The sequence below is a fragment of the Pristiophorus japonicus genome, chromosome 13 (assembly GCF_044704955.1).
Source record: "Pristiophorus japonicus isolate sPriJap1 chromosome 13, sPriJap1.hap1, whole genome shotgun sequence".
Lineage (NCBI taxonomy): Eukaryota > Metazoa > Chordata > Chondrichthyes > Pristiophoridae > Pristiophorus > Pristiophorus japonicus.
The window spans coordinates 37,930,361-37,955,911 of NC_091989.1; the positions used below are offsets into that span (position 1 = coordinate 37,930,361).

The following is a 25,551-nucleotide window of genomic DNA, read 5'->3' on the forward strand; positions in this document are numbered from 1 at the left end:
AATATACTTTCTGCCATCTCTAGTCTGCAGCATGTGCGTAGTCATCAAGACAGGTTGAGAAATTACAGGCCCCATTACAATCACAATCAGCATTATACCTATTGTTCAAAAACAATAAATTTACAGACTAAAACATAGAAACATAGAAACATAGAAAATAGGTGCAGGAGTAGGCCATTCGGCCCTTCGAGCCTGCACCGCCATTCAATAAGATCATGGCTGATCATTCCCTCAGTACCCCTTTCCTGCTTTCTCTCCATACCCCTTGATCCCCTTAGCCGTAAGGTCCATATCGAACTCCCTCTTGAATATATCCACTGAACTGGTATCAACAACTCTCTGCGGCAGGGAATTCCATAGGTTAACAACTCTCTGAGTGAAGAAGTTTCTCCTCACCTCAGTCCTAAGTGGCCTACCCCTTATCCTAAGACTATGTCCCCTGGTTCTGGACTTCCCCAACATCGGGAACATTCTTCCCGCATCTAGCCTGTCCCGTCAGAATCTTATACGTTTCTATGAGATCCCCTCTCATCCTTCGAAATTCCAGTGAATAAAGGCCCAGTTGATCCAGTCTCTCCTCATATGACAGTCCAGCCATCCCAGGAATCAGTCTGGTGAACCTTCGCTGCACTCCCTCAATAGCAAGAACGTCCTTCCTCAGATTCGGAGACCAAAACTGAACACAATATTCCAGGTGAGGCCTCACTAAGGCCCTGTACAACTGCAATAAGACCTCCCTGCTCCTATACTCAAATCCCCTAGCTATGAAGGCCAACGTACCATTTGCCTTCTTCACCGCCTGCTGTACCTGCATGCCAACTTTCAATGATTGATGAACCATGACATCCAGGTCTCGTTGCACCTCCCCTTTTCCTAATCTGCCGCCATTCAGATAATATTCTGCCTTCGTGTTTTTGCCCCCAAAGTGGATAACCTCACATTTATCCACATTATACTGCATCTGCCATGCATTTGCCCACTCACCTAATCTGTCCAAGTCATCCTGCAGCCTCTCAGCATCCTCCTCACAGCTCACACCGCCACCCAGTTTAGTGTCATCCGCAAACTTGGAGATATTACACTCAATTCCTTCATCTAAATCGTTAATATATATTGTAAAGAGCTGGAGTCCCAGCACTGAGCCCTGCGGTACCCCACTATTCACTGCCTGCCATTCTGAAAAGGACCCGTTTATCCCAACTCTCTGCTTCCTGTCTGCCAACCAGTTCTCTATCCACGTCAGTATATTACCCCCAATACCATGTGCTTTGATTTTGCACACCAATCTCTTGTGCGGGACCTTGTCAAAAGCCTTTTGAAAGTCCAAATACACCACATCCACTGGTTCTCCTTTGTCCACTCTGCTAGTTACATCCTCAAAAAATTCCAGAAGATTCGTCAAGCATGATTTCCCTTTCATAAATCCATGCTGACTTGGTCCGATCCTGTCACTGCTTTCCAAATGCGCTGCTATTTCATCCTTAATGATTGATTCCAACACTTTCCCCACTACTGATGTCAGGCTAACCGGTCTATAATTACCTGTTTTCTCTCTCCCTCCTTTTTTAAAAAGTGGTGTTACATTAGCTATCCTCCAGTCCATAGGAACTGATCCAGAGTCGATAGACTGTTGGAAAATGATCACCAATGCATCCACTATTTCTAGGGCCAATTCCTTAAGTACTCTGGGATGCAGACTATCAGGCCCCGGGGATTTATCGGCCTTCAGTCCCATCAATTTCCCGAACACAATTTCCCGCCTAATAAGGATATCCTTCAGTTCTTCCTTCTCATGAGACCCACTGTCTCCTAGTACATTCGGAAGGTTATTTGTGTCTTCCTTCGTGAAGACAGAACCAAAGTATTGGTTCAATTTGTTCCCCATTATAAAATCACCTGAATCCGACTGCAAGGGACCTACGTTTGTCTTCACTAATCTTGTTCTCTTCACATATTTATAGAAGCTTTTGCACTTAGTTTTTATGTTCCCGGCAAGCTTTCTCTCGTACTCTATTTTCCCACTCTTAATTAAACCCTTAGTCCTCCTCTGTTGAATTCTAAATTTCTCCCATTCCTCAGGTTTGTTGCTTTTTCTAGCCAATTTATATGCCTCTTCCTTGGCTTTAACACTATCCTTAATTTCCCTTGTTAGCCATGGTTGAGCCAACTTCCCCATTTTATTTTTGCTCCAGACAGGGATGTACAATTGCTGAAGTTCATCCATGTGATCTTTAAATGTTTGCCATTGCTTATCCACTGTCAACCCTTTAAGTATCCTTTGCCAGTCTATTCTAGCCAATTCACGCCTCATACCGTCGAAGTTACCTTTCCTTAAGTTCAGGACCCTATTTTCCGAATTAACTGTGTCACTCTCCATCTTAATAAAGAATTCTACCATATTATGGTCACTCTTCCCAAAGGGGCCTCGCACAACAAGATTGCTAATTAGTCCCTTCTCATTACACATCACCCAGTCTAGGATGGCCCACTCTCTAGTTGGTTCCTCGACATATTGGTCTGGAAAACCATCCCTAATACACTCCAGGAAATCCTCTTCCACCGCATTGCTACCAGTTTGGTGAGCCCAATCAATATGTAGATTAAAGTCACCCATGATAACTGCTGTACCTTTATTGCACACATTCCTTATTTCTTGTTTGATGCTGTCCCCAACCTCACTACTACTGTTTGGTGGTCTGTACACAACTCCCACTAGCGTTTTCTGCCCTTTGGAATTCCACAGCTCCACCCATACCGATTCCACATCATCCAGGCTAATGTCCTCCTTACTATTGCATTAATTTCCTCTTTAACCAGCAACGCCACCCCGCCTCCTTTTCCTCTCTACCTATCCTTCCTAATTGGATGTTGAGTTCCCAGCCTTGGTCACCCTGGAGCCATGTCTTTGTGATGCCAATTACATCATATCCGTTAACTGCTGTCTGCGCAGTTAATTCGTCCACCTTATTCCGAATACTCCTCGCATTGAGGCACAGAGCCTTCAGGCTTGTCTTTTTAACACACTTTGCCCCTTTAGAATTTTGCTGTAATGTGGCCCTTTTTGTTTTTTGCCTTGGATTTATTTGCCCTCCACTTTTACTATTCTTCTTTCTATCTTTTGCTTCTGCCTCCATTTTATTTCCCTCTGTCTCCCTGCATAGGTTCCCATCCCCCTGCCATATTAGTTTAACTCCTCCCCAACAGCACTAGCAAACACTCCGCCGAGGACATTGGTTCCGGTCCTACCCAGGTGCAGACCGTCCGGTTTGTACTGGTCCCACCTCCCCCAGAACCAGTTCCAATGTCCCAGGAATTTGAATCCCTTCCTGCTGCACCTCTGCTCAAGCCACGTATTCATCTGAGCTACCCTGCGATTCCTACTCTGACTAGCACGTGGCACTGGAGCAATCCTGAGATTACTACTTTTGAGGTCCTACTTTTTAATTTAGCTCCTCAGTCCCTAAATTCGTCTTGTAGGACCTCATCCCGTCTTTTACCTATATTGTTGATGTCTATATGCACCATGACAACTGGTTGTTCACCCTCCCTTTTCAGTATGTCCTGCACCCGCTCCGAGACATCCTTGACCCTTGCACCAGGGAGGCAACATACCATCCTGGAGTCTCGGTTGCGGCCGCAGAAACGCCTATCTATTCCCCTTACAATTGAATCCCCTATCACTATTGTTCTCCCACTCTTTTTCCTGCCCTCCTGTGCAGCAGAGCCACCCACAGGCCATGAACTTGGCTGCTGCTGCTCCCCCCTGATGAATCATCCCCCTCAACAGTACCCAAGGCGGTGTATCTGTTTTGCAGGGGGATGATCACCGGGGACCCCTGCACTACCTTCCTTGCACTGCCCTTCCTGCTGGTCACCCATTTCCTATCTGGCTGTGTACCCTTTACCTGCGGTGAGACCAACTCCCTAAACGTGCTATTCACATCATTCTCAGCATCGTGGATGCTCCAGAGTGAATCCACCCACAGCTCCAGTGCCGCAATGCGGTCCGTCAGGAGCTGCAGGCAGATACACTTCCCGCACGTAGTCGTCAGGGACACCGGAAGCGTCCCTGACTTCCCACATAGTACAGGAGGAGCATAACACGTGTCCGAGCTGTCCTGCCATGTCTTAACCCCTGGATTAACTTAATTTGGCAACAACAATGCTAAATGTTACTTACTGATGTAGAAAAGGAAAAGAAAAACTACTTATCAATCGCCAGCCAATCACTTACCCCCTTGGCTGTGACGTCACCTTTCAATTTCATTCTACTTCTTTTTTGCCTTCTCACCCAGCTGCAGCTGCACCGCTGGGCCTTTATAGGCCTCTCGACACTGCTCCCGCCTCTCGCCAACTACCACCTCTCGACCTCCCGCTGGGCCTTTATAGGCCTCTCGACGCTGCTCCCACCTCTCACCAACTGCCGCCGCCTCGCGACCTCCCGCTGGGCCTTTATAGGCCTCTCGACACTGCTCCCGCCTCTCGCCGACTGCCGCCTAAATATAAAAACTCCTGATATAAATTCAAATGACCCACCGTATGATAAGATGTTTGTTCAGATGTTCAAGTCACCTTAAAAGAACCGTACAGTACATCAAAACTCCTCAGAACTTGAAGCAGCCTTTTATATGAACCGACCTTCGATTTACAACATGGCATCCATATCACTGGGTTTAGTTCAGGTGATATTATGGGCGTTAGTTTCGCCCATTCTGAACTTTATGACAAAAAAAGTGGGCAGGCGGTATTATTAATTCTCGGCATTAAGTACATGCCAAAAGTAACGCTGGGCGATAAGTGAGCAATACATGGGTGTTAGTTTCCATTTTGTTGCTAAATGGGTGACATCTGGCCGTTATACCTCAGCTCAGTGTTAAAATGGACATTAAGTGGGGTTGAATTTCCACAGGGGGATTGGGGAGGTCTCGTGATTGTCTGCCATAATTTGGAGAAAGATCCACATAAATTGTGTTTACGCTGTTACCTGGGATCTCTACTGATCTTCCGCTAAAGTTACGGTGGACAATCAGGAAACCCTCCACAATAATTTAACAGAGTTTAATGTAAAGTTCAACCACTCCGTGCATGGAGTGTAATCAAGGGTGATGTTTAATAATATCTTTGTTCCCTATTTTATTTAAATCTTTTAATTCCTTTGTAGCCTGCTGACCTTGTATATTTCATGACTCTGTTGCAGTATGTGATTCTTGTCACTTGGTGACACTGTAACAACCTTCTATTCTGAAAGATTCCATAGAACCTGATTCTAGCCACTGGCCGGCATTGTACCGAAACTGAGCAAATTTGTGTATTTCAATCTGTTTCTTAAAGAGGTATCACCACCATTTTGGAGAGTAAATTGTAATTGCTCCTTCCTGCAAGATTATTGCAACAATGTAATGTCATTACGGTGCCATTTGCAGGGGATTCAAAAGCAACATAATATAATTATTAACATTATTGCATCAAAAATGACAGAGTTGCATTACATACAATTAATTTTTCCTATCTCTTAATTGCTGGGCTACGATTTCACAAACATTGTCCTCCATCCGATACTTTTCCCAGATGGCAATGTTCGTGCATGATTGCTGACAGTGAAGCCTTGATGTTAAGATCGGGTACGAATCGGGTGGATCCACTTGGAAAATTGGGAAGAGTGCCATGCCCGCTTTTCTGTCCTATTGTTTGTTGCGATTTCTAGGAGCCACACAAAGTGCCGATTTTTGGGCAGTGCCATGCAAATTAGACAAAAATACCATCATGGCCCCGATTGACTGTAATTTCCTCCTGATTTGCATTGGTTCCTCTTCTCATCTGTTCAAAACAGGGTGTTACCAAGGAGGAGGAAGAGATTTTAAGGAACTGAGTATCAAAATTGATAACGTCAATTTGTAACTTATTTCTGACTCCATTTTGGTAGCTTTGGGTGTTTTTTGCAAATTATCATCTAAAAATGACATCATCCTTTGTGTCATTTGCTGTGAGCCACCTTTTTTTCCATGACTATTTCACACGGGGCACAATAAGTTTCCTGTTGGAAATTCCCGTGTATCTTTGCTTTTCAGAAGAGGAGCAATGGATGGAGGCGAGGCCGACTCGATAGCACTGAAGGCACATTGCACCCATTCACCAATACTCACAGGTCAAAAACTACAGGCAGTGGCACCAATGCCTCCATTTGTCAGAAGAGCAAGGTCTGCAGAGACTTTGCTAAAGACTGATACCACATGCTCAAGATGAACGACAGCCTACTCCACCACAGGCACAGCACTGCCAGTGGCTGCTAAGGTCACAACCACCCTTAGCATTTAGTCCCTAGCCAGACTGTATTGCAGGGTACCTCCAGGCACCTGAAGCATACCTTCAACATACCAATGGTGTGCTCTGTTATCATGCTGCTCTCATCCCAAGCTGCCACTGCAGACATCAATAACAATTGCTAATCAGCTGTGCACAGCTGTATTAAGCACGTCACCAATGTAGTGTCTGATGGAACAAGGCATTTTATCACTTTCCTATATTTTTTTGCCTTCACCTGGACAGCAAGATGGCACCTGAGTTCCATGAATTATCTGAAAGATGACCCCGCCAGCAATGCAACACGGCCACTGTACTCCATTTTTAAAAATTCGTTCATGAGATGTGGGCGTCGCTGGCAAGGCCAGCATTTATTGCCCATCCCTAATTGCCCTTGAGAAGGTGGTGATGAGCTGCCTTCTTGAACCACTGCAGTCCGTGAGCTGAAGGAACTCCCACAGTGCTGTTAGGGAGGGAGTTCCAGGATTTTGACCCAACGATAATGAAGGAACAGCAATATACTTCCGAGTCAGGATGGTGCGTGACTTGGAGCGGAACGTGGAGGTGATGGTGTTTCCATGCACCTGCTGCCCTTGTCCTTCTAGGCGGTGGAGGTCACGGGTTTGGGAGGTGCTGCCGAAGAAGCCTTGGCGAGTTGCTGCAGTGCATCTTGTAGATGGTACACACTGCAGCCACGGTATGTCAGTGATGGAGGGAGTGAATGTTTAAGGTGATGGTTGGGGTGCCAATCAAATGGGCTGCCTTGTCCTGGATGGTATCGAGTTTCTTGAGTGTTGTTGGAGCTGCACTCATCCAGGCAAGTGGAGAGTATTCCATCACACTCCTGACTTGTGCCTTGTAGATGGTGGGAAGGCTTTGACGAGTCAGGAGGTGAGACACTTGCTGCAGAATACCCAGCCTCTGACCTGCTCTTATTGCCACAGTATTTATGTGACTGAAGCGTCAATATAGAATGGGGTTTGAACCCATGGTCATCTGTCTCAGAGATGAGAATGATACAACTGAGCCAAACTGATACAAGAAACTTAAAGTTGCTAGTGGCAGTTGAATAGATTTTGAAGTTCATTTTTGAATAAAATCTGTCAGTGAAGTTGGTTACTCCAGGTCTTTATTCCGCAGGAGATGCTACACTGCTTTCTCTATCCAGTTGCTTTCTGTTGACCTATATGAGTGAACCAATTAGAGACGATTCAAATTAGAAAATTAATTTCCAAACATATCTTCTAAGAGATTATGCTTTAAGGAAAGTATGTTAGTTTAGAATCTTTAAAATTGTTCACTGGTCTTAATAAGATTCAATATATATCTCTCAGGAATTGTAATGCATGTGATCATTTCAGCTCCTTTCATTGGACCAGAACCAGGTTGAATCTGGAGCTCATAAATTACTTGGATTCTCTATCAGTTTTTCTCCATTCATTCTGAGATTAGGAAGCTGAGCTTGTGTCTCTTCAGGTGCATGAAGGTTTATACTTTCTCTGAACCAGATCATGAATAATATTTCTTGATATTTTATATCCCGTTGCAGCATTTTTTTCTTTAAGATTTATGAAAAAAATCATTTAACCCCGGACACCTCTCAGAGTTGTTTTCTATCTTTTCAGTTTTTGCCCCTGGAGTCCTGAAGTTACTAACTCTTGCTTTGTTACAGTTCCGAGGGCACTTACAGACGTCTGTGTCTCACCTAAGTGGCCCACACAATGAGTGTCAGCTGGCTTTAAGACCATGAAGAATATCACTGCCAGGACAGTGCTGTGGATGAAATGCTATTAAAATTGGTGGTGGGGGGGGGGGGGGGAGAGGCGTGGCATTTAGCTGGATAGAAAATCTATATCAGAGACTGGTGGATATGTTAATCATAGAAATAAGGATGGAATCCTTTCATCATCATACCCCTCCCTCCCCCACTCCACCGCATCACACACCCAGCCATGACTACCTTGTCTATCTGTACATAGTTACACTCACCTAATGCTGATGATCATGATACATAGGCAATTGGTCTCTGAGGACTTTCTTTTGTTAGATGAAGCTTCACAGCCCCAAATCATAAGGTGATGCATCACATGCTTATTCAACCAGAAAGGCGGAGCCATAATGCATGAGCTCTAGGTCAGATGCAATTAACTTCTTGCTTCAACAAAAGCTTTATACACGGTCCATTCCATCCTCGCTTTCTCTCTCACTCTCTAACAGATGGTTTAGATTTACAGCATTCATCCATACCAACCTATAAAACTAGCAAAATCTGACTAAGCACTTCAAAAAAGCTGACAACTCGAGAATCATCTTGACAAGTAGAGGCACGGGTTCTGTAAATTCTGTGTCGGTATACACAACACGGTAAATCTTTCACTGCTGCACACCCAACACCCACAGGGAGGATGTATTGTGAAAGTGCACACCTGAGCCTCTGATTTTTCATCCAGTAAAAGGATGACACTGAGTTAGTGGCTCTTATTCAGGAGAGCTGTGGGTTACTTTAATTGGACTTAGTGAGTATCAGTAAAGGATCCTGCTCCTGCTTGCTGTCCAGTCACTCCTACAGGGAGTGCACATGTGTAGACATTGGTTGGGTACAGAATGGATTTCAGCTGTAATGCCACCTCCAGCTGCTCCCACCACCCCATCCCCCTCCGCCCACCCGCCCAATAGTCAGCTAACCTGTTAGCATTCACTGGCTTTGTTGTAGTATGAAAAATAGCCACTTGCATATGGTTCTGGAGCACTGACAATGCCTGTGCAACTATATCCCAAAATATTCCAAAACGTAAGAAAGAAAGAAAGAAAGAAAGAGAAAGAAAGAAAGATAGATAGATATTTGTTAGGTAAGAGTATCAAGGGATGTGGAGCTACAGCGGGTAATGGAGTTGAGGTACTGATCAGCCATGATCTCATTGAATGGCAAGCAGATGCAAGGGGCTGAATGGCCTACTTATGTTCCTAGTGGGTCTGAGGCAACTAAAAGGTGGGGCAAGGGATTGAGGGTGCATGAAGTCAAAGAACAGATCGTTTAGATGGGGATATTGGGCTGAAGGAGATCACAGAAATGTGATCATGGAGGGATTTATAGCCAAAGATGAAGATTTGAAATCTAATATATTGGGGGCACATGAAGCCAGTGTAGGTCAATGAGGACAGGGTTGATGAGCAAGCAGAACTTAGTGTGGGACAGAATACAGACAGAGGTGACGAAGGCATTGTAAATATGTAAGTGGAGAAGCAGCTATGGTAGGGACAGAGTTGGCCAATGGTGGAAATAAATCGTCTTGATAATGGATAGGACGTGAGGTTTAAAACACAGTTCAGGGTTGAATAGGACGCCAAGGTTGCAGATGGTTTGGTTCAGCCAGCATGAGTAGCCGAGGAGGGGGCTGGAGTCAGTGGCCAGGGAATGGAGTTTGTAGCGAGGGCTTTGGTCTTTTTAATGTTGATCTGAAGGAATTTGCAAATAATCCACGATTAGCTGTCGAACAACAACAACACCAACTTGTATTTATATGGTGCCTTTAACATAGTGTAACAGGAGTAAACTGAGATAACAAAATTTGACACAGAGCCACGTTAGGAGCAATTACAGCAGGTGACCAAAACCTTAGTCAAAGAGGTAGGTTTTAAGGAGCGTCTTAAAAGCGGAAAGAGAGGTGAGGAGGTTTAGGGAGGGAGTTCCAAAGCTTAGGGCCCAGGCAGCTGAAGGCACACCCACCAATGGTTGATCGATTATAATTAGGGATGCTCAAGAGTGCAGAATTAGAGGAGCGCAGACATCTCGGGGGGTTGTGGGGCTGGAGGAGATTACAGAAATAGGGAGGGGCGAACCATGGAGAGATTTGACGACAAAGATGAGAATTTTGAAATCAAGGTATTGCTTACCCGAGAGCCAATGTAGGTCAGCGAACACTGGGGTGATGGGTGAGCGGGACTTGGTGCGAGTTAGGACATGGGCATCCGAGTTTTGGATCACCTCTAATTTACGTAGGGTAGAATGTGGGAGGCCAGCCAGGAATGCGTTGGAATATACAAGTCTAGAGGTAACAAAGGTATGGATGAGGGTTTCAGCAGTGGATGAGCTGAGGCAAAGGCAGAGATGGGCGATGTTATAGAGGTGGAAATAGGTGGTCCTGGTTATGCTGCAGATATGAGGTTGAAAGCTCATTTCAGGGTCAAATATTATACCAAGGTTGCGAACAGTCTGGTTCAGCCTCAGATAGAGGTTGGGATGAGGGTGGAGTCAGTGGCTAGGGAACAGAGTTTGTGGCGGGGAACGAAAACAATGGCTTCGGTCCTCCCAATATTCAATTGGAGAAAATTTCTGCTCATCCAGAACTGGATGTCGGACAAGCAGTCTGCCAATTTCGAGACCGTGGAGGAGTCGAGAGAAGTGGTAGTGAGGTAAAGCTGGGTGTCATCAGTGGACATGTGGAAACTGCTGCTGTGTTTTCGGATGATGCCACCAAAGGCCAACCTGTAGACGAGAAATAGGAGGGGGCCAAGGATAGATCCTTGGGGGACACCAGAGGTAACGATGCGGGGTGGGAAGAGAAGCCTTTGCAGGTAATTCTCTGGCTACAATTAGATAGATAAGAATGGAACCAGGCGAGTGCAGTCCCACCCAGCTGGATGACAGTGGAGAGGCGCTAGAGAGGGATAGAGTGGTCAACCGTGTCGAAGGCTGCAGACAAGTCAAGAAGGACGAGGAGGGACAGTTTGCCTTTGTCACAGTCACAAAGGATGTCATTTGTAACTTTGATGAGAGCCGTTTCGGTATTGTGGCAGGTGCTGAAACCGGATTGGAGGGATTCAAACATGGAGTTGCAGGAAAGATGGGCACGGATTTGGGAGGCTGGAGATGGGGTGGTAGTTTGCAAGGATGGAGGGGTCGAGGGTTGTTTTTTTGAGGAGAGGGGTGATGATGGCAGATTTAATGGAGAGGGGGACAGTACCTGAGGAGAGAGAACACTTAAAAACATCAGCTAACATGGGAGCCAGAAAAGAACGTTGAGTGGTCAGCAGTTTGGTGGGAAAAGGATCAAGGGAACAGGAAGCATGGATAGAATGAGTTCGGAAAGGAGAGATAGAAGAGAAACTGGAAAAAGATGTGTGGTGGAGGGGGGAAGTTTAGCCCGGTGGGCTAGGGGAAGGAAAGGAAGGGGCAAAGATGGCTGAACAGATGCGCTCAATCTTAGAGACAAACAATCTAACAGTACAAGACAGTGGAGAGACATGGTGGAGAAGTAGAACTGGTGGTGATCAGCCTGAATGTGGAAGCTGACCCTGTGTGTACTGATGTACCGTTTATGGGTGGGGCAGTGGAGGGGACTTAGAATGAATCCTTGGGGTCTCCTGAGGGGGAATGGAAGAGAAGCCATTGCTGGAGATATGCTGGGTTCTGACAGGTAAGAGTGGAACCAAGGCTGCCCCATCCTTTAGCAAAAGGGAGGGGATCGAGACAAAATTGGAGAAAGAATGGGAAGAGAAAAAAAATATATATAGGCAATCAAAACTGCGTTGTGAGGTTGCCCCGATATCTTATGGTTTTAAGGGTGAGACCGTATGCTTAACATGTGGTTTAATTGAAGCGATTGGAATGTTTTCCACCGTTCAATGTGTTCAATGTGACAAGTCAGACAGCAGAGGCTGGGCGCTGTGCAGCTTCAGTGCCAGGACCAGTTTGCAGTGCTGAGCGGCTGGTGTGCAGTGTGTGCGCCGCCTGCCCGCTGGGGCCGAAATGGCATAAAATGCGACCGTGTGGCTGGAATCTGCGATCACTTTCGATTCGACGCTGACTTTCTCGCCTCGGAGGGGGTCCGGCAGCCGGTTCGCACCGTTTGATGGGGTAAAAATGTCAGTCAGGACCGGCTTTTACAAACAAGAATTGAACAAGACGATATGGGAAGTGCCGGAGAGGTACCAGAATCTGACTCCCGTTGGATCAGGGGCTTATGGATCTGTCTGGTGAGTCAGATATCTCGGATAGTCCTGGACAGTCATAGATTCACCCAACGGGGCTTTCTGAGCTTGATGCTGTTTTGGGACTGTCTTTAATTTGTTTTGCCAGAATATGCACACTTTGCAGAATGCTCAATATCGTATCACAATTGTTTTTTTAAATATATGGGATTTGTCTTGTTGGTTGTGTGGCCCTGTTACAGTGCCGTTAAACGTCTAAATTGATCTTTGAAGTGTGTCGTCCGCGCAATTTCCGCTAGACTGCAATGATTAAAGATTGCAATGATTACTTTATCCGGATCCTGAGGATAAATAGAAAGGTAACCATGTTAGAATGGCCTGTATGGGCGTGGTTTGTATCAGCCAGTTTCTGGATGTAGATGTAAACGAGCACTGTATGTAACAGTGCGATTCTGATATAAAGCGCTTTTATTACATGCATTTTTGTAATTGCACCGTGTGAGCAGTGAAACAGCAAATGCACGGTCCCTTCGGTCCTTGATTAAAGATATTTGCACAAGTAATGTCGGTTCCTTTGGCCTGGTGGTGAGGCGCACAGCATCAATTGTGTCTGCATTCCGCCGTAACAAGTGACAGAAATCTGCCCTCTCCACTGGCAAACCTTTTACCCACCAACTTTTTAAGAAGACAAAATGACATCATGGACCTTTTCATCTTCTGTCATTTAATTGTAATCATTTGCCTTTTATTTTGCCACATATTTCAGTTTTAATTGCAACCAGGGTCCAAATATAACCTAGTTATTTGGCTAATCATCATCATCATCATAGGCAGTCCCTCGGAATCGAGAAAGACTTGCTTCAACTAAAAATGAGTCCTTAGGTGGCTGTTATTTGGCTATTAAGCGTTACCCTATGCTTTCCTTATTAAAATATATATTTAAATATACAGGTATGTAAAATGTTATTCCTGAGATAATAGTTCAGTACGTTTAGTGACTGAAAGGGGATATAGCACTAGTTATGTGATTCTATTGATGATGCTTAGAAGCTCAGTATGCCTAAAATATGTTTTATGTGATCTATCTATGGTACTACTGAGTGCCATCATTCCATTTCGTGTTTAGAATGATACAGCGCAGAAGGAGGCTATTCGGCCTATCGGCATTGCGCTGGCTCTTTGAAATAGCAATCCAATTAATCCCATTCCCCTGTCCTTTCCCCATAGCCTTGCAAATTTTACCCCTTCAAGTATTTGTGGCTGTGACTCAGTGGGTAGCACTCTCACCTCGTGAGGCAGAAGGTTGTGTCTTCAAGTCCCACTCCAGAGACTTGAGCACAAATATCTAGGCTGGCACACCAGTGTAGTGCTGAGGGAGTGCTGCACTGTCCGAGGTGTCGTCTTTCGGATGAGACATTAAACCGAGGTCCCGTCTGCTCTCTCGAGTGTAAACGATCCCATGGCACTATTTCGAAGAAGAGCAGGGGAGTTATCCTTGGTGTCGTGGCCAATATTTATCCCTCAAACAACATAACAAAAAGCAAATTATCTGGTCATTATTACATTGTTGTTTGTGGGAGCTTGCTGTGCGCAATTTGGCTGCCATTTTTCCCACATTACAACAGTGACTACACTCCAAAAAGTACTTGATTGGCTGTAAAGCGCTTTGAGACGTCCGGTGGTCATGAACGGCGCTATATAAATGCAAGTCTTTATTTAACGAATTCCTTTTTGAAAGTTATTATTGAATCTGCTTCCATCATCCTTTCAGATCCAAACAACTCGCTGTGTAAAAGAACATTCTCCTCATCTCGCCTCTGGTTCTTTTACTAATTACCTTAAATCTGTGTCCACTGGTTAGTAAACCTTCTGCCACTGGAAACAGTTTCTCCTTATTTACTCTTATCAAAATCCTTCATGATTTTGACCACCTCTATCATATCCCCTCTTAACTTTGTTTGCTCCAAGGGGAATAACCCCAGCTTCTCTAGTCTCTCAACATAAGTGAAGGCCCTCATCCCTGGAACCATTCCAGTAAATCTCTTCTACACCTTTTCTAAGCCCTTGAAATCCTAAAGTGTGGGGCCCAGAATCGAACACAGTACTCCAGCTGGAGCCTAACCAGTGTTTAGTTATAAAGCTTTAATATTATTTCCTTGTTTTTGTACTCTATTCCTCTATTTTCAAGCCTAGGATCCCATATATATTTTTAATAGTCTTCTCAACTTGTTCAGCCACCTTCAAAGATTTGTGTGCAGACATCCCCAAATCTCTCTGTTCCTGAACCCTCTGCAAAATTGTAACATTTAGTTCATACCGCTTCTGCTGATTCTTCCTACCAAAATGTATCATTTCACACTTCTCTAGTTTAAGTTGCATCTGCCATGTGTCTGCCTATTTCACCAGTCTGCCTGCATCCTCCTGAGATCTGTGGCTATCCTCCTCATAGTTCACTACATTTCCAAGTTTTGTGTCATCTGCAAAGTTTGAAATTATGCCCTGAATACCCAAGCCCAGGTCATTAATACATATGAAAAAGAAGAGTGTTCCCAACACCGACCGACCGATCCCCGGGGAACTCCATTGCACACTTCCTTCCAGTATGAAAAACAACCGTTCCACATTACTCTCTTCTTTCTGTCCCTTAGCCAACTTTGTATCCATGCAGCCACTGCCCCTTTAATCCCATGGGCGTCAAGTTTGTTAACAAGTCCATTACGTGGCGCTTTATCAAATGCCTTTTGAAAGTCAATACACACCACATCAACTGCACTATCTTCATCAACCCTTTCTGTTGCTAGTTGGTGTATTTTTACTCAACTTGCACACCCTGATAGCAAATTGTTATTTTAATGCTGGAACAAATTATGTCATTTATAGCTGCTGGAAGTGTTGGAAATGTATTGCGCTTCTCGAATTCATCAGCAGAAAAGTAATAGAACATAATTCTTTGGCTGCACCTTTTGGACTTGCTTGTGTTAATAAATAAAAGAGTTTTGGTTAAAGTTATCAGGAAAAGAAAGAATTTTGGTCAGTTTTATCAGTGATGCATTTTCACTTTGTGTGTGTGTGTGTAGTCTGTAGCACTAACAGTTTTATGGTGGTGCAGTACCAAGGCTATTATTAGTTCTCGGGTTGTGGGTGTTGATGGCAAGGCTTGCATTTATTGTTCATCCCGAGTTGCCCTACAAAGGTGGTGGTGGTGGGCCTTCATCTTAAATCTTTGGTGGCTGTTTGATTCAACTGAGTGGCTTGCCTGGTCACTTCAGAGGGCAGTTAATAGTCACCACATTGGTGTGGTATTGGATCCATTGGTGCGGTACAGGACAGATTGGGTAAAGATAGCAGGGTTCCCTCCCTGAAAGCCATTAATGAACCAGATGGGCTTTTACGACAAGCCAGCATTGACATGGTCACTTTTATGGATACCAACTTTTTATTTTCAGATTTAAAAAATTGAACAACAACAACAACAACTTGTATTTATATGGTGCCTTTAACGTAGTGAAATGTCCCAAGGCACTTCACAGGAGTATTATGAGATTTTAAAAATTGACCGAGCTGCATAAGGAGAAATTAGGGCAGGTGACCAAAAGCTTTGTCGAAGAGGTAGGTTTTAAAGAACATCTTGAAGGAGGATAGAGAGGCAGAGAAGCTTAGGTAGGAAATTCCAGAGCTTAGGGCCGAGGCAACAGAAGGCACGGCCACCAGTGGTTGAGCGATTTATAATCATGGATACTCAAGAGGGCAGAATTAGAAGAGCGCAGACATCTCAGGGGGAGGGTTGTAGGACTGGAGGAGATTACAGAGATAGGGAGGGGCAAGGCCATGGAGGGATTTGACTACAAGCGAGGCGTTGCTTAACTCGGAGTCAATCTAGGTCAGCGAGCACAGAGATGATGTGCGGAACTTGGTGCAAGTTAGGACACGGGCAGCCATGTTTTGGATCACCTCTAGTTTACGTAGGGTAGAATCTGGGAGGCCAGCCAGGAGTGCGTTGGAAGAGTCAAGTCTAGAGGTAATAAAGACATGGATATTGTTATATATGTGGACTTGTATTTACTCTGTACAGCCACCAAAGGGCTTATCTCCTGAAGTCCCAAGCGATCCCATAATCCCTTGGGAGCACAGGTATTTAAGGAGGCTTCACAGGTTGGAGAGGCACTCTGGAGACCTGCAATAAAAGACTAAAGTCACACTTTACTTTGAGCTCACAGACTGACTCTTTCTCCATATACAACAGATATGAGCTTCAGCAAACAGATGAGCTGAGGCAAGGGCAGAGATGGGCGATGTTACGGAGGTGGAAATAGGCAGTCTTAGTTATGCTGCAGATATGTGCATGAAAGCTCATTTCAGGGTCAAATATGACACCAATTTTGCGAACAATCTGGTTCAGCCTCTGACAGAGGTTGGGATGAGGGTGGAGTCAGTGGCAAGGGAATGGAGTTTGTGGCGGGGACCGAAAACAGTGGCTTCGCTCTTCCCAATATTCAATTGGAGAAAATCTTTGCTCATCCAAAACTGGATGTCGGACAAGCAGTCTGACAATTTGGGGACTTTGTAGGGGTCGAGAGAAGTGGTAGTGAGGTAGAGCTGGGTGTCATCAGCGTACATGTGGAAATTGACACTGTGTTTTCGGATGATGTCGCCATGAGACAACATGTAGATGAGAAATAGGAGGGGGCCAAGGATAGAGCTTTGGAGGACACCAGAGATAACGATGCACGGGCGGGAAGAGAAGCTGTTGCAGGTGCTTCTCTGTATACGATTAGATAGATAATCCCAGCTGGACGACCGTGGAGAGGCTCTAGAGAAAGATGGAGTGGTCAACCATGTCAAAGGCTGCAGACAAGTCAAGAAGGATGAGGAGGGATAGTTTGCCTTTGTCACAGTCACAAAGGATGTCATTTGTGACTTTGATGAGAGCCGTTTCGGTACTGTGGCAGGCGCAGAAATCATATTCTCAAATGTCCATGGTGGAATTTAAACTTGCATTCTTTAGATTACTAATCCAGGCTTCGGGATTACCAGTAACATAGCCACTACACTACTGTACCCATGGGTATATTAATGTTATGATAGAGCTAGGTACTGCTGTGTTCTTATTGGCTTTGCAGTAGTTTGCCTGTAGCACCAGTGTCATCAGCTGGAATGTACTGTTGTGATGTACTGCCACCAGTACTGGGGTGAGAGGGAGCTGTTCCATTGGGACGGGCTCCACTTAGAACTTGCTGGGACTACGGTCCTGGTGAATTGAATAACTAGTGCTGTAGGGCTCAATTTTCACCAAAGCATTTTTTTGGCGACTGAATCTCTCTCTGACTGACTCTCTCTTTGACTGACTCTCTCTCTAACTCTCTGACTGACTCTCTCTCTGACTCTCTCCCTCTCTCTCCTGTGTGTGTGAACCGGGGACTAAGAATGGGACTGGAATGTGTGTGTGAACCGGGGACTGAGAATGGGACCGGACTGTGTGTGTGAACTGGCGATTGAGAATGGGACCGGACTGTGTGTGTGAGCCGAGGACTGAGAATGGGACCGGACTGTGTGTGTGAACCGGGGACTGAGAATGGGACCGGACTGTGTGTGTGAGCCGAGGACTGAGAATGGGACTCCCGGACTGTGTGTGTGAACCGGGGACTGAGAATGGGATCAGACTGTGTGTGTGAACCAGGGACCGAGAATAGGACCGCACAGCCTTCGGGCGGGGTTGGAGGTAAGTTGCTGTTATGTGTTTTTCAATTCTTTCAGTGTGTTCTGATATTTCCTTACCTACGCCGATTCCTTAACTCTCCGGAAGGCTTTTCTGCAAAGGCCACATACGCTGGCCTAAGCACAAATGGAGTAACTCTCAGCTGGCCAAACTTCCCTAAATGGCCAGAATTGGCGTAGGTAGCTATTTATGCCCCCTTTTGCTGAAAAAAAACTGACCTAAAAAAATCGTAACTAACTGAGTTACACTGGTGCACATTGATTGGGGAAACTATGGTTTTTCAACTTAGGCCAAAAAGAGGAGCCTGCTCCAAAAATTGGCGCAAATCACTGAGGAAAATTGAGCTCGTAGAGTGGGCTTTAAACTAAGTAGTGGGGGTGAGGGTTCAGCTGAGCAAGAATTTTAAAAGTCAAAAGAATAAGGAGAAGGCAATAGATCAGGGTAGCACTGGGAGAAATGAAAACCAGAGCGTGCCAGGAAGGGACAGAATGTATACACATAAAAATGAATCAGAAAGTGGGGTCAAAGCAGGAAAAAATTGGTAAAAAAACAAATTTTAAAGCTTTTTATCTGAATGCACGCAGCATTCGTAACAAAATAGATGAGTTGACGGCACAAATAGATACAAATGGGTATGATCTGATAGCCATTACAGAGCCGTGGTTGCAAGATGATCAATGCTGGAAACGAATATTCAGGGGTATTTGACAATTCGGAAGGACAATAGAAAGGAAAAGGAGGTGGGGTAGCTCTGTTAATAAAGGACGAGGTTTAATGAGAAAGGATACTGGCTCAGAAGAGCAAGATGTTGAATCAGTTTGGGTGGAGATAAGGAATAATAAAGGGAAAAAGTCGCTGGTGGGCGTAGTCTATAGGCCCCCCTAACAATAGCTACACTGTTGGACAGAGTATAAATCAAGAAATAATGGAGGCTTGTAAAAAAGGAACGGCAATAATCATGGGCGATTTTCACCTTCATATTGATGGAGTTCATAGAATGTATCCGGGATAGTTGCCTTGAACAGAATGTTACGGAACCAACCAGGGAGCAGGCTAGCTTAGATCTGGTACTGTGTAATGATACAGGATTAATAAACAATCTCTTAGTAAAGGATCCTCTCAGAATGAGTGACCATAACATGGTTGAATTTCAAATTCACTTGGAAGGTGAGAAAGTTAGATCTCAAACCAGTGTCCTAAACTTAAATAAAGGAGACTACAAAGGTATGAAGGCAGAGTTGGCTAAAGTGGACTTGGAAAATAGATTAAAGTGTGAGATGGTTGATGAGCACTGGCAGACATTTAAGCAGATATTTCATAACTCTCAACAAAAATATATCCCAATGAGAAGGAAAGACTGTAAGAGAAGGGATAACCATCCGTGGCTATAAGGGATGGTATCAAATTGAAAACAAGGGCATACAATGTGGCCAAGACTAGTGGGAGGCCAGAGGATTGGGAAACTTTTAAAAGCCAGCAAAGAGCGAGTAAATAAATAATAAAGAGAAGGAAGATAGATTATGAAATTAAACTAGCACGAAATATAGTAAGAGTTTCTATAGGTCCATAAAAAGGAAGAGTGGCTGAAGTAAATGTTGGTCCCCTAGAGAATGAGACTGGGGAATTAATAACGGGAGCAGGGAAATGGCAGAAACTTTGAACAAATATTTTGTATCGGTCTTCACGGTAGAAGACACTAAAAACATCCCAATAGTGGATAATCAAGGGGCGATAGGGAGGCAGGAACTCAATACAATCACCATCACTAAAGAAGTAGTACTTGGTAAAATAATGGGACTAGAGGCGGACAAGTCCCCTGGACCTGATGCCTTACATCCTCGGGTCCTAAAAGATGTGACTGTAGAGATAGTGGATGCATTGGTTGTAATCTACCAAAATTCCTTGGATTCTGGGGAGTTCCCAGCGGATTGGAAAACTGCAAATGTGACACCCCTATTTAAAAAAGGAGGCAGACAGGCTGCAGGAAATTTTTAACCAGTTAGCCTAACATCTGTTGTTGGGAAAATGTTGGAGTCCACCATTAAGGAAGCAGTACAGGTGCAGCGTCCAAAATCCGGAGTTCTGGAATCCGTAATGTTCGGGAATCCGGACTGCGGGTCGATTCGTGGTAGGGTCGTCCAGAATCCGTAAAATGTTCCAGAATCTGGACCGGGCGACCCTGCCCGACCTTGGGGCCTCGTCGCTGCCCGACCTTGGGGCCTCGTCGCTGCCCGACCTCGGGGCCTCACCTCGCCGCCTCTGGCTTCGCTGCCCTTATCTCGGGGCCTCCTTGCCGGCCTGCGCGAACTCCTCCTCGGCGGGGCCCCACCCTACGACACAACATCCTTGGTGGGGTTCGTTGGCCTGACAGCCTCCTTGACGGGGCTCTGCCCGGTGACAACAACCTCTGCGGGACCAGCCCAGCAACCTCCTTGGCAGGCCTGCCCGCGCGAACACCTCCTCGACGTAGCCTGCCCGCACGAACTCCTCCTCGGCGGGGTCCCGCCCGACGACAACAACCTCGGCGGGGCCGGCCCGACAACCTTCTTGGCGGGGCCCTGCCCAAACACCACCTCTGCGGGGTCGGCCCGCCCAAACACCACCTCTGCGGGGTCGGCCCGCCCAACAGCCTCCACAGCGGGGCCCCGCCCAACAGCCTCCTCAACGGGCTCCTGCCTGATGCAAACACCTCCTTGACAGGCCCCGGACGGCCCGAACAGCTCCTCGGCAGGTACACACCCCCTCTTTCTGACGTTCCGAAATCCGGAAATACCCGAACCTGGGCTCGGACATGAAGCAGGACATTTGGTAAAGCATAATTCAATCAAGCAGAGTCAGCATGGTTTTATGAAAGGGAAATCGTGTTTGACAAATTTGCTGGAGTTCTTTGAGAAATGTAATGAGCAGGGTGGATAAGGGGGAACCAGTGGATGTGGTGTATTTGGATTTCCAGAAGGCATTCAATAAGGTGTCACATAAAAGGTTACTGCACAAGATAAATGTTCATGGGGTTGGGGGTAATATATTAGCGTGGATAGAGCATTGGCTAACTAACAGAAAACAGAGAGCCAGGATAAACGGGTCATTTTCCGGTTGGCAAACAGTAACTAGTGAGGTGCCGCAGGGATTGGTGCTGGGGCCTCAACTAATGTAGCCAAGTTTGCTGATGATACAAAGATGGGTGGGAAAGCAAATTGTGAGGAGGACACAAAAAATCTGCAAAGGGATATAGACAGGCTAAGTGAGTGGGCAAAAATTTGGCAGATGGAGTATAATGTGGAAGAATGTGAGGTTATCCACTTTGGCAGAAAAAATAGAAAAGAAAATTATTATTTAAATGGAGAAAAATTGCAAAGTGCTGCAGTACAGAGAGATCTGGGGGTCCTTGTGCATGAAACACAAAAAGTTAGTATGCAGGGACAACAATTAGTCAGGAAGGCAAATGGAATGTTGGCCTTTATTGCAAGGGGCCTCACCAATATCCTGTAGAGAAGTCCTGCTACAACTGTACAGGGTATTGGTGAGGCCACACCTAGAGTACTGCGTACAGTTTTGGTATTTTTAAGGAAGGATATACTTGCATTGGAGGCTGTTCAGAGAAGGTTCACGATGTTGATTCTGGAGATGAGGGGGTTGACTTATGAAGATAGGTTGAGTAGGTTGGGCCTATACTCATTAGAGTTCAGAAGAATGAGAGGTGATCTTATCGAAACATATAAGATAATGAGAAGGCTTGACAAGGTGAATGCAGAGAGGATATTTCCACTCATAGGGGAAACTAAAACTAGGGGAAATAAGGGGCCGCCCATTTAAAACTGAGATGAAGAGAAATTTCTTCTCTCAGAGGGTTGTAAATCTGTGGAATTCTCTACCCCAGAGAGCTGTGGCGACTCGGTCATTGAATATATTTAAGGCGGAGATGGACAGATTTTTGAGCGATAAGGGAATAAAAGGATATGGGGAGCGGGCGGGGAAGTGCAGCTGAGTCTATGATCAGATCAGCCATGATCTTATTAAATGGCAGAGTAGGCTCGAGGGGTCAACTAGCCTACTCCTGCTCCTATTTCTTATGTTCTTATGGCCATATGCTAATATTCTAATGTAATTCACTTTTCCATCACTGACGCGGATAGGCTGGAGGCTTCACCAATAGCTTTGGTCACTTTTTTGGAATTATTTTTTCTAGTCTCTTTAGCCCTTTAACTTTCTGGTACCATGTATCGTGAGAGGCTATTTGACTTCAGCTCTTGGTCATAATTCTTATAGAATCATAGAAATTTATGACACAGAAGGAGGCCAATCAGCCCATCGTGTCTCTGCCGGCTGAAAAAGAGCTATTCAGCTGAATCCCACTTTCCAATTATTGGTCCACAGCCCTGTAGGTTACGGCACTTTAAGTGCATATCCAGGTACTTTTAAAATGTGATGAGGGTTTCTGCATCTACCATCCTTCCAGGCAGTGAGTTCCAGACACCCACCACACTCTGGATGAAAAACGATCTCCTCACCTTCCCTCTAATCCTTCTCTAATTACTTTAAATCTATGCCCCCTGGTTATTGGCCTCGTTGCTAAGGTAAATAGGTTCTTCCTATCCATTCTATCTAGGTCTCACATAATTTTATACACTATTAAGTCTCCCCTCCGCCTCCTCTGTTCCAAAGAAAACAACCCCAGCCTGTCCAATCTTTCCTCATAGCTAAAATCCTCCAGTCCTGGCAGCATCCTCGTAAATTCCCTGTGTACCCTCTCTTGTGCAATCACATCTTTCCTGTAATGTGGTGACCAGAACTGTACTCAGTACTTTAGCTGTGGCCGAACTAGTGTTTTATAAAGTTCAAGCATACCTCCCATCTTTTATATTCTATGCCTCGGCTAATAAAGGCAAGCTTTCCGTATGCCTTCTTAACCACCTTATCTACCTGTCCTGCTACCTTCCGGGATCTGTTGACATGCACTCCAATGTCCCTCTGTTCCTCTACCTTCCTCAGTATCCTACCATTTATTGTGTATTCCCTTGCCTTGTTAGCCCTCCCCAGATGCATTACTTCACACTTAATCTGGATTGAATTCCATTTGCCAACCTGACCAGACCATTGATATCTTCTTGCAGTCCACAGCTTTCTTCCTCACTATCAACCACACGACCAATTTGTGTAACATCTGCAAACTTCTTAATCGTGGCCCCTACATTGAAGTTTAATTAATTAATATATGTCAGAGAAAGTAATGGACCTCGTACGGAGCCCTGTGGAACCCCATTGGAAACAGCCATCCAGTCGCAAAAACACCCATCGACCATTAACCTTTCCTTTCTGCTACTGAGCCAATTTTGGATCCCTCTTGCCACTTTCCCTTGGATTCTATGGGCTTTTATTTTTCTGACCAATCTTCCGTGTGGGACCTTGTCAAAAAAAGCCTTGCTAAAATCCATATAGACTACACAAAATGTGGGACCCTCATTGACTCTCCTTGTTCCATCCTCAAAAAATTCAATCAAGTTAGTCAGACATGACCTTCCTTCAACAAAGCCATGCTAACTGTCCTTGATTAGTCCGTGCCTTTATAAATGACGATTAATACTGACCCTCAGAATTTCTTCCAATAATTTGCCCACCACCGAGGTTACGTTGACTGGCCTGTAATTACTCGGTCTATTCCTTTCTCCCTTTTTAAACAATGGTACAACCTTAGCAGTTCTCCAGTCCTCTGTCACCACACCTATAGCCAGAGAGGATTGGAAAATGATGGTCAGAGCCTCCACTATTTCCTCCCTTGCTTCTCTTAACAGCCTGGGATATATTTTATTCGGGTGTGGCCATTTATCTACTTTCAAAGATGCTGAACCCCATCATACTTCCTCTCTCACTGGCTGTGAAATTGCTGCCCCCTTCGGGTGCGTATGATGTGTGCACATGCCTGAAGAGGCCCCGCAAGTTCCGAGGTTTAGGCGCGCAAAGCGCATGCGCCTGAACCCGGCACTTCCGATCTGTCGCGCGCCTACCTAGGAGAAAGGCCTTCGAGGGCGGAGATTTGGGCTATTTGCCCAGTGAATGTCCTTCAAACTCTCATGCCTGGTAAAAGCAGGCATAAGGTCTGCTTTTACCAGCATAAGAGTTTTAATAGGTAGGAAAAAATTTTAATGACTTATTTTTATATGATCTATGAAGGTAAGTTTATTTTTAAACACCATTAAAGCATTTTCTTTGTTAATTTCAAAAAAGAATTTTTTCTCTAAAACATTGGGGTCGATTTTTCGGTGATTTGCGCTTCTGTTTTCACCCTGGAGGGGCGGCAGTGGCGGCGGTGAGCTTTTCTGGGTGGGCAGTCAGCTTCCAGCGCCCCGCCGGGGTTTTCTCGCCCGGTTTTGCGGGGGCAGGGAGCAGTACCGCCCGGAAGAGTTGAGCCGGTGTGCAAAGCCCCTGGTTGCGACACTGGCTCGCTTTTTGTGTCCCGCCCGACCCGTACGCCCCGCAGCGCTCCCTGCTGGGACCGCCTGTGAAAACGGGCGGTCCGACCTACACCGGTTGCAGTGCGGTAAGTAATGCCGACCTCAGGTAAGCATGATTATTTTTACGTTTAATTTTTTTTTTGCGATTTATATTGTGGTGGCGTGGGCTATGTATTGGGAATGTTTTTGTTATTTTCGTTTCAGATTTTATTTTCTCCCCACGCCTCTCTCAGAGTGCTCCCGGGCCGGCTGTTTAGTTTGGGATTGTCACAAGCTCAGCCGGCCTAGCGCCCTAAGAGAGGTGTTCAACATCTCCCTTAGCGCTCCACCCCACACTCAGGGCGCAGCTGTCCAATTTTGATGACTGAGGAGCAAACTGTTCCCGATGCAAACTTTACCGCCTCGCCACCATTACCGCCCCAAAATCAGCAATACGAAAATCCAGCCCATTTAATTTAATGCAATTTCTATTCATTTAAAAAAAATTGAAGTGTTTTAAAAATTTATTTTTATGTGTTTTATTTGATTTTAGGGGTATTTTCATTGATAGTAATTTGAGCTCGGAGCTCCCATTACCTTGAATGAAAAAACTACATTGTGATTGGTGGTCCAGGCCCATGTGATCCCAGGATGTGCGCATACTCCTGGGGTGCGTCGGCCTCTGCGCTGGGCTGTGCATCTAGGCCTCGGAGTGCAAGTGTTCGTTTCTCCAGGACCACCAGGTACTTTCGTTAAAAAAATTATGGTCCGTGGCATCAGCCTCCACTATGTTTATCTCATCTACTATTTCACACTCCGCCTTCTTAATTACAGTGTCTGCAGCGTCCCTTTCTTTTGTGAAGACAGACGCAAAGTATTCATTAAGAACCAATCCCACGTCTTCCGCCTCAACACACAGGTTACCTAATGGCATACATATGAGCCAGAAATTCATTTTAATTGGGTAATTAATATTAATTCAGCAACGTGTCTTAGTGCCACTGTATAAATTAAACTTGGTTGTCACGGTGTTTAGAATTATGCTTCATATCTGCTCTATGTCAAATACAAACAGCTCAATGCATTTCAAGCATTAAAAAAATTGTAAAATACAATTCCATGTACACTAAGTGACCGGAATCAAACTGGCTTTTTCCCTCTTAAACAGCACTACGT

At 45.2% G+C, this 25,551-nt stretch overlaps 1 protein-coding gene across 1 annotated transcript in view; it reads left to right on the forward strand.

The window, feature by feature from the left end:
* Positions 1-12,015: 12,015 nt before the first annotated feature.
* The window catches only part of LOC139277984 (mitogen-activated protein kinase 11-like), a 71,010-nt gene continuing 57,474 nt past the window's right edge, over positions 12,016-25,551 (forward strand). The window contains exon 1 of the mRNA XM_070896632.1: positions 12,016-12,276. Coding sequence (XP_070752733.1) covers positions 12,164-12,276 — 113 coding nt within the window. The 5' untranslated portion in view covers positions 12,016-12,163. The remainder of the gene's footprint in view (positions 12,277-25,551) is intronic.